Genomic DNA, 16,154 nt, shown 5'->3' with positions numbered 1-16,154 from the left:
TCCTTTCTAAAATGCTCAGAAATCATCTCTTTAGAAATACTTTCTAGAACCTTACACAGGTATAACATCGAGTGCCAAGCTCCACCAGCCTTTCTGGGGAATCTACCTTCTTTTACTCTGGAAAATTGGAAATATACTTGTTGGCCCCCTTATGCCCTTCCCAACCTACAAATTCCTTTAAAAAAAAAAAATCACTGACAAATACTTGGCTGCTGATTTAGCAGTGCCCATTCATTCGACCTACACATCTTGGACACATTTAGACCAGCTCGCTTTAATTTCCTTTTAAGACTCAGCCCTGGTCCAGGAGCTTTACATCCAGTTCTGGAGGAGCCACATTTGTCTGAAAGTCTGTGTGTGCAGTGCGTTTCCTGGGGAAGTAGCTCTGGTCACATTCTCAAAGGTGAGCTTCAACCATGGATCTGTTCTCCCTTTCCATTACAAAAATATTCTCTGCAAAGAGGACACCAGCACATGAGGAGGGGCAGTTCTTCCCGCGTCAGCATGTCCAGTGTGTGGCTGAGACTATCCTGATGGTCTTTCTCCCTGCGCTGCCTCTCTTGGAGTTTCTTTTAGGGAGGGATGGGGGGGGGGGTAGCCTGGGTCTGTGTGATAGGTCTATACCACTGTCAAATACATAGTCTTAGTTTGGGCCTCGCCTCCATTTTGTTTCTTGAGCTCTTTAATTAGCTCTCCCCTTTCTATGTAATCAGTAGCAGCTGACGTAAGAAGATAAGCCAGCTTCTCAGTGCTCTCTCTTCTAGAGCTCATTCTTTGAATCTACGTTGCTTTTTAAAGTTTCCGCCAGCTCTGCCCAATCTTTCCGTCTGTGGCTACCATGACCTGACAGGGTCGCCTTACCCACAGTGATTCCATCACCGTGGTGAGAGTGTAATTCAAAGAAGCAACCCTAACTGAGGTGAAATTACCATCAAGGCCAGTCAAGACTGTCAGCTACTGCGAATCACATTTCGGGCATATACTCAGTACATGTCTCTCTCCTCTCAGCCAGTTTTGCCCTCTGTGTCGAGGGCCCACTGGTCAGGTCTTGGCCGCATCTCCCACACCACTGCTGCTCCTCTCTCCTCTCCCCTCAGCCCCCTGCTCCCAGCGAGCTGCCTCTCTCAGGCTCAGGCTTGCTCTCCACACACGAGTATCTCCTTTTCTTGACACAGGGTGCTACGACACCTCCCTTCATAGCGGGTCTGCTGCTTCTGAATGGGCTACACGCTCCCTTAACAGCCTAATCATGAGTCCTGTCCCAAGGCAGCATATTTACCACGCCATGCTGTCACCTCATTTTATTCGCTTTGCATATTGACATATAAACATCTGAGGTCTTACCTAAGGTTTCTGACCTCCTCCTCCACGGTTTCAGGAAAATAAATCCCAGCACCTCTGACACTGTTATTTTATTCTTATTCAATGAGAAGGTCTAATGGCCAGGACGCCAGGCTTTTGTCCCATTTTAAGGGTGCTCATTCACTCTGAGGGACATATTTCACTCAGAGACCAAGGCCTGTGCTCATCCCAGGGGCTCTTTATAATCCTAAAACTGACCCTTACAAGAAAAGTGGCCACATCTCACTGTGACAGTGTTCATGGTTCCTGAGCAAAGCAGTCTGCAGGTTAGTGTACTAAATTCTGATTATATTAAAATAGCAGTTCTCAATATTCACTTATAAGGTCAGACATTTTATATAACGGAATGTAACATAGAAAGGCTTGCTCTCATCGTGAAAACCACTAATAAAGATAACTGCTTTATTCGTACACCTCAAACAGCGCAGAACCTTATAACTCAAAACAAAAATGTGCATGTTGTACAGTGGTACCCATCATGTGAGTATTGAATTTGCACAAATATACAACAGCTAAGGTAGATGGAGAGGGGGCTACAGAATAATTTGAATGGTACCCCCTCCTTTACTAAAGCAGCTCTGGCACATGAGAGAGGTGAGCCCAGTGTTCCCTTGGGCCCATCCACAGTGTGGAAATGTCATGAATGTGGTTCTAGTATTTAAAGACATGTATTTTCCAAAGTCATGGCCCTGAACAGAAGCCAACTACTTCATCTGGTATTAACAAGAGAAATTGCTGCAGTGTGCTCAACACAGGAGAAAACCCTGGTCGTTAGATGCACTGTGTTGATATACTGTACTTGGCGAGCAATTAACAGAAAAGTGTACTTTTGTCTTTTAGACACTCTACAATCTATCTTTGCTACCCTTGTAAAGCTGTGTCTCTTGTGTATACCTGTCACACATACACATATAAAACATATCTTCTCTCTCCCCGCTAGGGGGCAGCCGTGTGTAGACTAGGAAGCGAGAGATTTAGGAAAAACAGCACACCTGTTAATCTGACTTGCAAGTATATTTAGAATTCTATAGTTTTTGTATATGTTACCTTGAATGTGGCAAATGCATCTGAAGCTATGTCAAATGTTGACATTTCGACATATCTGAAGAAATCATAAAACTGTTCTGACCACAAAATGATTTTTGCAAGTGGTTCGTGTCTGATGCATTCTCTTAACATTATTCCACAATTTAGAGCTATTTCTGGAGATTCATACCTGCAAAAAGAAAAAACAAACATGATTGTTCTTTTAAAACTCCAACATTGATTAGTTCACATTTTTAGGACAGGAAGATTCAGATATATCCTAACTAAGTGACCAGAGCAGGTTCTAAATGGCACCTCACACAGAATACGTGCTCAGGTGAATTTCCTCTAGATGGCACACACACATTAGTTGGTGATGACTGCTTCAACCCAAAGAAAAAACACAGCCATGAGAGTGACTGTGTGAATAAAAGTTCATTAAGCTAAAAAATATGAAGAGAAACATTTAGGGTCACACCTCCAAATAGGGATTAGTTTTACATGTGGGGTGCTCTCAACACTTCAGAAAAATCAAAAGCTGAGTCAAAAAACAATATGAAACAAAATAATTTCCTAAATTCACAGTATCTAAATAGCTCTGTCAAATATACAGCATTTATACTTTATTATTTCAATTCAATACTCAAAGTAGTACTTTCAAGACTCCTCACAACATGTAAACCCTGTAGAGTTGAAAGCCTGGTCCTGAGGATGTCACAAAGTCAGCGGCAGCCCGAAGGCCTGGCAGTGGGCACAGGGAGCTGCATCCACACGCAGCCCTCCTCTCCTCTCGCCGGGGCATCTCAGGAAGAAAACCTCGTTTTCCTCTCAGCCCTGCAGCCTTTTCCCTTCTGACGAGCAGCAAGCCTCCAGACTGGCTCTGCTATTCCGCGCCATCACACCTCTCTTCCTGCACTTCCTTTCAAGCTGCACACAATGGTTTAACGTCTTTCCCACTCAGTTTCCTCTAGTCTCCTGCAATCCAATTCCACTTCCCAACATCCTACTAGTAAAGCCCTCTCTTGGCCAAATAAAACAGTCTTCTCTCCTAACGCAGATTCTACTGCTTAGTCCTGACAGTTCTGATCTTTGCATCTCTCAAAGAAAAGGCTCTGTCAAATCTCCTTTCTAACCCTGACTGTTCGATGATTGCCTCCAGCCTGCCAGTGAACGCCCAGCCAGTCTCCTGGCTGCCGCTGCTCAGGTCTCCACCTGACCTACAGTTAGGGATTGTCTGGACAACTTCAGTTCAAGGCCTCCTTTCCCACCACAAAACAGGCCCCGTCCCCTGCTTCCTCATCTCTACATGCTGGCATCACTGTTTTGTTTCAGGTACCTGCGTCTGAACCAAGTCTGAGAGAACTTTCTGTGATGATGGAAAAGTGCTGTCCATTACAGTAGCTACCAGCCCCAGGACGCTGCTGAGCACTTGCAGTTTGGCTAACATGACTAAGGAATTGAATTTTAAATGTTACCCAATTGAAATGAATTTAAAATTAAATAATGACATGTGGTTAGTAGGTGCTGCGTTGGACAACACAGTCCTAAACCTGACCCTATTTATCGGCTCCCAATCTCCCCATCTTCACTGTCACTAGCCCTTTTTAATTGTCTTTGAAATAGCTTAGTTTTATTCCCTTTTATCCCTCCCCACTGCTGCACTATCTCCCACCTAGAGAAATCCAAGTGCCCCTAACCAGCACCTCTGCTCAAGCTGTCGTACCAGACCTACCCAACACATTCGTATATTAAGAGCATTTGCACCTCAGGAGTTGAAGACGATTTCTTCTTGCTAATCAAAGGCAGACTTCTGGGCTTGCCCTCACCAGAGCTATTCCCGGCACATCACCTCCCGCTCCGCCATGAGCACTCTGCTTACCCCTGATTGTTGCCAATCCCCACGCTCATTGCTGCCCCTGTACCTACTCTTTTTTCTGACTATGCAAATTCTAAACCATGTGGAACTTCAACCTTCAGTTCTATCTCTCTTACCAGTGCTTGCCTTACTGACTAAACCCACGTTTTATCCCCTGTAGTCCTACGGTTCTAACTGTGTAACACGAGTAGCATTATCCTTTTGTTGCACGTAGGTTTGGTGTAGCTCTCAAGCAGATCCAAACTATATTGCTTTGTATCACTTATGGCACAGCAGCTGGACTGCTGACTAGCTCTAGGCGATTAAAATGTCTGCTCACAAAATGGTTGATCATACAGCTCATCTTCACTGATCTTTAATAAGCAGGAGACTAGAAAGAAAGACTAGGGTGAGACAGTTTGGTACAACAAGTTGGGCAGGTTTGGATGGAGGTTCGTCAAGCTTATCTTCCACGACTGAGCCATACCCCAGTGAGTACATGGCAAACAGTTGTGCTGCACAGCCTGTTGGCACTGGAGTGCAGAGCACCGAATATGTAAATTGCCAGAGGAAAAGGATTACTGCCTCTAGATGCGCTAGTCTAACAAGAAGATTATTTTTAAATGCAAACTAATAGTGGCAACATAACTCCCCCAAATGTCTAACATCAAAGTAATCACAGCCTGAACATACAATCACATTGTGTGAAAGTAGTCTAAACTAACTGACTGACCAAAGCACAAAAATCTTAAAAGGTAGTGCACAAGGTTCCTTGAAGAAATGGCTATTTCCAGGTCCAAGGCAGGGACCTGTACAAAATAAGCAAGGGACATCTTGTACCAGAAAAGCACGGAGGCTCAACCACCACTGGGGTCTGGCTAAGAGGACACAGGAGCCAACCTGAAGGAGAGGAGTCCGATGGCCCAAGATGAGGCAGTTTGGACAGAAAAACTTGGATGTAATGACTGTAATGGATTGAAACACATTAAATATATTTTTAAAGAAACAAAAACTTGAGTTCATAATGACCTGGTCACCAATTCAAAAGAGGAGAGGATAAAGGAATATGTTAAATGTAACCAAAGGGATGCAAATCCAAAATATGTGATTTTTCCACAAAATGAATGACCCAGTTGCTTCAACAAATAAATGGTATATTTGGGGGGCGGGGGGGACGTGCAGAACTGTTACCGATTAAAGAGAGTTAAGAATCATATCAGCCAAATTCAGTTTGTGGACTTTGCTTGGAACTTGATTTAAACTAACTGAAAAATGACATTTTACTTTTTGCGAAAATCAAGGAAATCTGAACATTCAACAGTAGGTAATGTTAGGTTTGTAAATGGTATTGCGACTGTGTTTAAAAAGTATCACCTACCTACTAGGGAAGCATACTGAAGTGATGTTATATGTGAGGAAGAAAATAGGAGGAAGGAATAGATGAAATAAGAATGACACAACATTAGTAACTGTTGAAGCTGGGTGATGCGTAGGAAAGGGTTGCTTGTATCATTCCCTCCAGTTCTACGTATATTTCCTAGAGTCAAGGCCGAAAGGGTAGAGAGACAGGTGCTAATGGGTCCCAATACCAGGTGCATTGTCGAGGCTTCTGCTCTCCATTCTAGCTGAGGTTTCTGCTCTGGCCAGCTTGGATGAGAGCTTTACACTTTTTCTTTAAATTGTGTCTTAAAATTCGTACTTTACATGATGTTTAACAATATTATCATACCCTTGGCTACTCTAAAGTGAAAATGCAGGCAGAGATAGCTAATTTATGTATTTTAATAATGATTGCTTTCTATGGAAAAGGAAATATTGGCTTTAAAAATACACAAAGGCATCTGGAAGCTGCTCTAGGAACACCAAAATTTCAGACTACTCACTACATATTTATACACACAACTCTGGGCCGACACAACAAAATTAGATGCCAAAAGTTCTGTATGGTGACATCTGAAGAAGCAACACAAGAGAGTTAGAAATAGAAAAAGGGAACCAGATTGCTGGCATCCAACACATGCTCTGATTCATGCTTTGTCTAAACTAAGCAAGTTTGAACTTGGGGGAAGTGTTAAACCACAGAGATATGAATCAGAGTGAGACAAGCTATAAAGCTAGGGGTAGGAGAGCAAGCTGATTCACGCCAACAGTCATGCCAAACGCCTGCCCACCGATTTAACAGAACGCCACCAATGCTGGGACGAACAGATGCCCACCATACTCAGAGCTGGCAAACGACTCTAGTGGTGTGAAACAACAGGAGGTTACCTTGACAATCAGGGAGGCTCAGTAATGAGGGAGAAGAGGATTTGTTTTGTTTTGAAGTTTAAGATTTTAGGCTTTTTTGGTTTTGTTCTGAAACTGATAAACTACCCAAAGACAAATGCCTGCTTAGTCCAGTGGTAATTCCAGGAAGTTGCACTGTGAATTACCAAATCAAGTGGGTTAGTGAATGGACACACACAGGTAAAAAGCAAAGGCTACTACTTCATACACGTGTTCTCTGTTGACTGACCAAAGTTAAGCTGTACGGCATCCAAGCTCTATTTACCAGGCAGATTTTACTGCCTTACAGTGTGCATATCTATCCAAAGATGTCTTTAAATGCATGGTTTAAACTGACACTTCATACAGTTAAACCTTTTAAATCTTAGAGAACAGAAATAAGACCACAGAAGACTTTTTTTCTTCAGTCACGTATACTTTGAGAATTTAAAGGTCCACGATTTACCAACCTTTAACCTTCCATGAGCAGTTTTTCAAATTCAATTGAGCTCACAGGCTGAATTTTAAGGAGGGAAATGTGCTCTCAAGCTCTACCAAAAAATGAGCCGACTAAACCATAGAGAAAATGCTTTCCCACATTCACCATCCTGTTTTTGCCCAAGACCATCTTTCCTTTTTATTTTTCAACTGAGAATATAAATTTTATTGCATTGTACATACCCTTTTAATAACATGAACAAAATATTCTGTTGGGTGCAGATGTATTCAACAGTAGGAGTTCTTGTACCAATTTGTCTTCTGAGAATATTGTTGAAAATTTGAGCCACATCTTTTTTGCCCTATTAGGAATACAATCATTAAAATATTTACCTGACTAAACATCAAAAAGCCCATCCACCCTCCCAAATAAACTTTAATCAAGGCATTGCATATTTGTAATTATGACTGAATACCTGACTTTAAAACGTTCACACATTAAATTTTCTTACTTTATTTCTTTATAACTTCAAACTAAGTTTTAATAGTATACTATTTTTAACGTAGGCAATGTGTTGACAAAGTGAAATCTCACTACATATAATTTCAACCATTTCTAACTCTCAGAACCATGCCGACTCAGATATAAAAAGCAAACCTTACTATATGCGTATAATGTTCAGGGATCCGATTCCCACCAAATGGAACAAGCAGACTCAAATAGGATGTTTGTGTTGTAAACACTACACATACGGCTGTGCTCAAAAAATACAGTGAATGTTTACATAAAAAATCATTTATTACAGAAAAAGACACATGGCCATTGATCCCCCTCAAAATACTCCCCCTCGCTTTGAACACTCTCATCCCATCGTTCTTGCCACTTTCTGAAGCAGTTCTAGAAGTCCTCTTTCGTGAGTGTCTCTAGTTGTGCTGTCATGGCTGCCTCAATGTTCTGAATCCATCGAAAACATTTTCCTTCCATGGTCATTTTGACTTTGGGGAAGAGCCAGAAGTCGCACAGTGCCAGATCCGGTGAATAAGGGGGATGAGGACACACCGTAACGTTTTTATTTGACAGAAATTGCCATATCAGGAGCGATGTGTGACACGGAGCACTGTCATGATGGAGGAGGAAACCATTTGCCCATTTCTCAGGCCATTTTCTACGTACGTCGTTTCTTAAACACTGGTAAAGACACTCACGAAAGAGGACTTCCAGAACTGCTTCAGAAAGTGGCGAGAACGATGGGATAAGTGTGTTTGAAGACAGGGGGAGTATTTTGAGGGGGATAAATAGCAATGTGTCCTTTACTGTAATTTTGTTTTTAATTTAAACATTCATCATATTTTTTGATCACATCTTGTAGTACATTCCTGTTATAGTGATGGAAGGAGAAACTGTGTGCTGCTAGTATAATACAAATAAATAAAAGAATTCTGTAAGAAGCTGAGCTTTAAACCAGGTCCCCTTAGGAAAGACTTTATATAGATTAACAACGAAAGTGCGAAGTATCACATGAGGCAATAGTTCAGGTCGGAATTAGACCACTGAACTTGATTAAACTAAACAGGCGGACATTCCTACTACACAGGGAACCTTATCATCGGAAAGCTGCATAAGGAATTAACAAACGCAGAACTGGACCCCGAGAGATGTTTTAGATCGGCCACTGGTTAAGAGGCTGACAAGCCTGCAGGAGACTGAGTGAAACGACATAACTCATCCTGGGGTCTGCACTAGGTCAGGAGAGTTGCAATAGCCAATCTCTAAGAACCCGTCTCAAGGGGACACACTTCTTCTAAATTTATGTCTCTAAAGTCCCAAATGAATGTTACATTCAGTGTCCAGGTTGGGGCTGAGACGGATACACAAAGGAGAAGGAACCAGAACCGGTGTATTCCCAACTTTGCAGAGGAAGTAACAATTGTTGAAATTGATACACCATTTAAAAAATACATGAAATCGGCTATGCAAATGGGAATATCATAGTTCTACTTGTTCTACAGGATAGAAATAAATTTTTATTCTTTTATTATCATTATTATGTTTGCGTCACCTATGACCACACCCTCCCATTACTCTCCAAAACCTGAATCTGCCTACACGTCTGCCATTTTCTCCCCTGGTTTTTCAAGCACCCGCACAGACACCCAATGACTCTGGATGGTAAACACTGGGGCTTAAAACAGAGCCACACCCATGATGAAGAATGAAAGACTCGTGACCAGGCCAGAGCCCTTCATCACCATGTATATACACACACACTTCCCTGACTAGTTTAATCAGACTGGCATAAAGTATCACTATTCTCACCGTGAAATTCACTACGTATCTAACATGGCATGATCCAGCTGGATAAGCTTGGGCAACAATCTCAAATGCCTACCAGAGCCAGGCAGGAGAAGCAAATGGGTAAAGCAGGCCTTGAGACAGAAAAGCCAGCTGCGCTGTCTGCAGCATACCCGGGTGGGGCTCTCCTATGTCACGGGCAGGTGTGACTCTGCTCCAGCTGACGGGCCAGGTAGGGTAAAGGCCTAATGTTGCCAGTCAAACTTTCAAAAGAAGCCAGAAACTCAAAATTGTGTATAAAATCTCCTGCTATTTAAACGTTAACCTAATTTAAACATTTAAAAGCCATGCAAAACACATATGATCTCTGATGTAATGAGTTCCCAACAAGTAAAACCAAAACCCAAAAAACGTAACTGGATATTCTCTAAGGTCTCATCTACCTCTGAAATTCTAACATTCTGTGGTCTTCTTTAGACTGTTTATTCCTTGAGCCAAGGACCAGTGAATTATATAAAACAGCAACTGTTTATTAAATACAGCTTCAATGAAAGGGCATAACGAATACCTAAGAAAATTCACAGATGATGTAGTGAAATAAGGGGAGAAAACCTGGCCTACGCCTGACACACCCTTGAGTCCCTGCTCTGGGTCTGCCAATTAAGCAGATAGCCCAGGTCTGCTTACAGGTCAGGAACCCCAAGCCACGAGCTGGACAAGAATCTTAACATGTTTCAAAGGAGAGAACGCTTGGGAAAGGACTATGAATAGGGGACTGTTTTTGAAAAATAAGAAACTGATTTCTTACCTCAAAGTCAATGAGCTGTAAATCAGCTACGAGGGTGCTCAGGAGCCCACTGTTATATAGTTCTTGAGCGAGCTGTGCCACTGCTTCTGTCTGCGGCTCCTTCTCATTTGTGCCATAGAGAATTTCTTTCATGGCAACCAGATTTTTGGAAACTTCTTCTGTAGCCTGATTTTGGGGGGAGGAGAAAAACAATTCATTTTAACAAACATATATAATTAAGTACTTTCTCTTTGTATTACATTCCCACAGACCTACGAGTATATACAAGGCACGAAGGTAGGCAAGCCCCCATCCCTGCCCTCGGGAGCGACACCGTGCGCTTGTACACGCGCAGACCGACATGCAGGCTCAAGAGGGAAGAGCAGCAGACTCACAATACATACACTGAATACTGAAAGCAATATTACGGTAGAAACAGAGCAGGGAGAAAAGGTTCAATTCAGCATCACATGGAAGGGAAAGAACACGAAAGAGGCACCTGAGCTGACCCTGAGAATGGAGACAATGACAAGCAAGAAATGGGGAAAAGGAGATTGAGGGGAAAGAAATGGCATGAGCCAGGGGTGAGGGAGAGGAAGACGCAGAGGGTCTGACTGAGAAAAGGCGTGACGGGAATAAGGAAGTGATAATAGAAAATGAAGGGGGAAAAGGCTTTGAATTCAAACGTAAAATGTTAGCAGTAAATAAAATGTCACTAAAGAGCTTCCACTTCTGGCTAAGATGGAAGAACAGGCCAGATTTACCTTTTCCCATAAAAGAAAAAGAAAAAAAAAAAAAAAGACTGAAAAATAGGAAAAAATACCGGAAACAGTGAATGTTAATCTTTGAACTTGAGGCAGCCCAGGACAGTGGTCCTTGAGAGAGGGCAAACAAATGAAGTGAGCTGTCCACCTGTCCTAGCTTACTGCCTGCAGAGAATGTTCAGGCCACACCACAACGAGGGGAGGCCAGGCAAGAGAGGTGGTCTCAGTGAGCTGAGCTGAGCTGAGCTGGCAGAGCTGGGGTTATGCACAGGCCAGAGAGGCTGGAATCCTCAGGGCAGATACCACAGAGGACAGAGCGACACTGAGGACAGTGTCAGGGATCTGCAAACTCCCGATTCACCGGCTTCTTCAGCTGAGTACTTCAGCTCACACATGTGAGGAGAGTAGCCAAGGCCAGGAAACAGCACCATGGAGCTCACACAGGCTGAGCATCAGCCTGAGGAAAACCTCACATTCACAGGGCATAAGGCAGAACACTCAAAGGGTTTTGTCTGTCGTTATACAAAATTCGCCTGAGAGTAAACTGCTCTGGCTCTACCCAACAAAGCTTAAGCCTAAAAAGAATCAAAACAGGAAAACACAACCAATAATAAGGAGAAAAACCAATTAACAGAAACAGCCCTGCAAGTGACACAGATGGTAGAATAAATAAGGACATTAACAGTTACTATAACTATAGTCACTATGTTCAGAGAAAAAGGAATGGAAGATATCTTAAAGAGGACCCAAATCAAACACTTAGAAATAAAACTACAATGTCTGAAATAAAAATTACACCGAATAGAATTAAGAGCAGATTAGACACTGCAGAAGAAATCGTTAATGAACATGAAACACAGAGCAATGAAAACTATCCAACATGAAATACAGAAAGGAGGGGAAGAGAGCACGTCACTGAGTTAGTTATAGGATGACTATAAGCAGTCTAATATATGTGTAACTGCAGTCCCCAAACGAGGGGGAAGGCTAGACAAAATATATGAAGACATATGGCTGAAAAATTACCAAATTTGATGAAAACTATAATCTCATGGAGCCAATACGTTTTTTAACAATCCTAAGCACAAGAAATAGGAAGAAAACTACACCAAGGCATGGAAAAGTCAAATTGCTTTAATTCAGTGAAGACAAAATTTTAAAAGCAACCAGAGGGAAAAAACATTACAGACACACACACACACAAAAAAATCAAAGAACGACAACAGACTTCTTGACAGAAATGAAGTAAGTCAAAAGACAGTGGAGGAATATCATTAAAGTTCTGGAAACAAAACAAACTGTCTTCTTGAAATTCTATAGCTAGTGAAAAAAATCATTCAAAAACAAAACTGAATAAAGAGTCGTTGAGACACAGAAAAGCTGGAAGACTTTGTCACCAGCAGACCTGCGCTACAGGAAACATTTAAGGAAATCCTACAAGCAGAAAATAAATGATTCAAGACAAAAATCTGCATCTACCCAAAGTAATGAAGAGCACTGGAGATAGTAATGTGAGTAAATATAAAATATTCCCCCCCTATTATTTTTTTAAATGTTTTTCAAAGATAATTGGCTGTTTAAAGCATAAATAGCTATGTATTCTGGGTTTTTGACACGTGGAAGATACGCGACAACAATGGCTCAAAGGTGGGTAACGGAATATAGTGCTATAAGGCTCTCATACATGAAGCAGAATAATATTTCTTGACAATAGACTGCAATAAATTAAAGTTATATACTGTAAGTCCTAAAGGAACCACTAAAAAAACAAGAGTTATAGCCAATAAACCAACAAAGGAGACTAGAGTATTAAAGATATATGAAAAACATAAGGGCTATAAAAAGCTATATAAACTGAAGTAGTTATGAACAGACATATACTTGAGGGGGACTACTCAGCAGATTCACAGGACACAAGCATTTAATGGTACCTAAGAATCGTCTAGTGCTATGGTGCTTCTACAACTGTCTATGCTCCTTACCCATGACCACACTGCTTCACCTGAAATACTTCCAGTGTCCAGTAATGCAGTATTATCAGACTTCACAATCAGGTACCGTAGCTATTAGAAATTTTATGAGACAAACATTGCCTCACTGTAGTGTCTGCTGGTTCTGGGCTGCACTAACCCCTCTTCCACATAAAAGCTCCTCTTTGGAGGGAGCTGTCCATCTTCCCTAAATAGTCTTCTTCAACAACCTCTCAGCTTCTGTAACTATCCTCCTAAGGAAGATGGGGCTAATGTTCCAACTCTATCCAGAATGTAATGATGCAGAAGACACCAGATCACCACTTCCCTACAAGTGTGGCAAATGTTAATGCAGTCCAAGGCTACCTTTAAGACTTTTTCCAATTGTATCATATAATTCATTCAAAGCAAGATCTCTGAATGACACTGCAATGAAGGTTTTAACTCTTCTCACTATTTAATTTCATCTCATTAACAGCCCATCATTCAACACTGGAGGTGTTTCTGGATTCTGAAGGACATCCCATATACCAGCTACCACTCTCCTGTCCGCGTCATCTAAAACTCTGATAGGTATGCTTGCCATGGCCTCAGGCGTTAACCAAAATGCTGAAAAGGAAATAATCACGAATGGAGCCTATCATTATGCCTTTGAATCCTCATGCTCTTTTCAGTAATGATCTACTTACTAATAATCTTTGGGCATGGCTGCTCAACCACTTACATAGACAGCTATTTCCAAATCATATTCAAGTGGCTTTTTGTTAAATACTTTGATAAAATAAAAGTATTTCTTCCATATTTCCTGAATATAAGAAAATGATATAAAGTTAATTTGGTATGACCTTTTTACTAAGCCTATGTGATTTCTATACTTTCTTTTCTAAGCGCTTCTAACTCATCCTCCTGATAATCCCATTATGAACCTTATTCAGCAACAATGTTAAGCAGAATCTTTACCTTTTCCAGTCTGCTGTTTCTACTCTATTCTGTTAATGCCCCAGATTTCTGACAGCAGTTTGTCATCCCGTATACAAATTTTAAGTACCTCAAACTGAACTTTTTCTGGGCCAGTAGATAAAATCATTTATCAACAGGAAATGTTCTCTTAAAATCTAATAACATGTGCTGCTTTTTCAATTTCATTTTATCAATCTTCATTCTTACGATGATTCTCTTTGACAGGGAAGACTGGCAGTTGGTAGGTTTTCTGAGTGTATTATCTGTTGATTTTTACACCAGTGACCCTAAGTAGCAGGCCTCGGCCTCCTTTGCTTCTCTGGCTAGATCAAGTTTGAGGCTCTTAGCAATCCTTCTTCATGTTTCAGTTTAGACTCCTCTTTTCAATTGTGGTATGATTTAAAATCTGAGTTCAGACCATATTCTATGCTCATTTCTGACAGCAAAAGATGAATAAGAAGTGCGGGGGGTGATTGCTAAAGGGAATGGGGTTTCTTTTGAGGTGATGAAATGTTCTAAAATTGACCGTGGTTATGGTTGCACATTATCTGTGGATAAACTAAAAACTACTGAATTATACACTTTAAATGGATGAATTATATATGTGAGTTATGTCTCAATACAGCTTTCTAAAAAATCAGAGGTGAGAGGCAAGGAAACAGAAAGCTACTTATGGTACTTCTGAGCTGGACTGGCAGCCTGGATTCACAGGTAACGCCCCTTTGTCCCTTTTAGAAGATGACACTGTTGCCTAGTTACCGATGGGGAGGAAACACCAATGCAATTCCCTCATCTGTGAACCATTATATACTCATCAACCCACGTTAATCCTCCCTGCTTCTGGATTCCACTCATCTCCTGCCTTCTCAGGAACTCGTCTGTTATCTCATCTCCTTTTAATATAGTCAACTCCCCTCTCACTAGATACTTTTCCCCCATCAGTTTTAAATATGATCAAGACTTCCATTAACAAAATCAAATAAACTCTCCCTTGACTCCATAACCCCTCGGAGCTACTGCCCACCACATTAAGCCTCTAAAACATTGACCTGGGTTTGCTGTAGTCCACATCTCTTTCCTGTTCACTCTGCAGCCCAATCTATGTGGCTTCTACACCTAGTGCTTTACAGTTTTGAGCCCGTCACCAATGACTGGCCTGCCATTAAATATAATGTTCAGTCTTCATTACAGGTGAGCTCTTGGCAGCATGTGCAGTTGCTGATTACACCCTCGTTGAGAACCGCTCCTCCATTGTGCTCTGTGACTCACCACCACCCTCAGTCTTTCCTTCCTTCTCCCCGTTTGCTCCTCCTCTTTATGGCTTATCCTCCTGCCTAGGCCATTTAAATATTGGGAATTCCTCAAGGCAGGGTACCAGGCCCTCTTCTGTCATCTCTCCCTAAGTGATCTCACCCACACCCACGGCGTTAATTAACACCTACATGCAGATGCCTCAGATTCCTCTCTCTAACCCAGTTCTCTAGTGCATTCTGCAGCCTACTGGGAATGTCTCCACTCCGATGTCTCAAGGCACTTCAAGCCTAACACATCTAAAACAGAACCAATGGTCTTGCTCCAACGCCTGCTTTCTTCCCTTGTCCCCTACTTCAGGGTATGACACTAGTATTGATGCTCTTACACCGCAGAAACTTAGGAGTCATCCTCCACTCTTCCCACGTCCTCACCTGCTCCAACACCGAATTCATCACCAAGTCTCCCTAATCCATCCATTTATCCCCCCACGCCCACGGTCACCACCCCTCAGTCTTCTAACTCTTACCTGCTCTGCTAAGGGGCCTACTGACTGTTTCCATGATTCCCTACAATCCTTCTCCACATCACTGGAACGATGTTTTCATAACAAACATGATTGTCATTCCCTCTGCTTAGAATGCTTTAATTACTGACAGCTCTCAGGATCCAGGAAATTCCCTCATAACGTGGCCCATAAAAGCACACATGGTCTCACCTCCTCTCTCACCTTACCCTGCACTACATCTCCCCACACTAGCTATATGCAAATGCCCTGGTCACATGGTCTCCCTTCACAATCCTTGCACATATAGTTTCCTGGGCTTGGAATGTTCTTTGTGCCCATACCCTGCCCCACTCCCTGGCCAACACCTAGTCTTCCTTCATTGCTCAGCTAATGATCTCTTCCTCGGAGCAGCCTTTCGAGGTACATTCTATCACACAGTCTCCTATCACCATGTACTTCTTCACAGTGTTTCTCCAGTTGTGTGCGATGCTGCTCTCCCTCGTGATTCCTAATTAATGTCTGTTTCCATCTGCATTCTACTAGGAGCTCAGTGCTTGCAGGTACTCCATACATGACTGATGAATGGCTGAATGTCAACATACTTGTTACTGGGACATAGAATCCAGATGAAAACTGGATATAGGGAAATATGCAACACATAAAGTCAAGGAATCC

General features: G+C 42.0%; 1 protein-coding gene across 7 annotated transcripts in view; it reads right to left on the bottom strand.

The window, feature by feature from the left end:
- The window catches only part of CAB39 (calcium binding protein 39), a 77,377-nt gene that overhangs the window by 16,521 nt on the left and 44,702 nt on the right, over positions 1 to 16,154 (bottom strand). For all 7 annotated transcript variants that reach the window (XM_081051138.1, XM_081051139.1, XM_081051141.1 and 4 more), the window contains 3 exons: positions 10,048 to 10,212; positions 7,190 to 7,308; positions 2,410 to 2,578 (listed from right to left, as the gene is read on the bottom strand). In XM_081051138.1, coding sequence (XP_080907264.1) covers positions 2,410 to 2,578; positions 7,190 to 7,308; positions 10,048 to 10,212 — 453 coding nt within the window. The remainder of the gene's footprint in view (positions 1 to 2,409; positions 2,579 to 7,189; positions 7,309 to 10,047; positions 10,213 to 16,154) is intronic.

This window comes from Rhinolophus hipposideros (assembly GCF_964194185.1).
Source record: "Rhinolophus hipposideros genome assembly, chromosome: 6".
Classification (NCBI taxonomy): domain Eukaryota; kingdom Metazoa; phylum Chordata; class Mammalia; order Chiroptera; family Rhinolophidae; genus Rhinolophus; species Rhinolophus hipposideros.
This window is presented reverse-complemented; position numbering and strand designations above follow the sequence as displayed.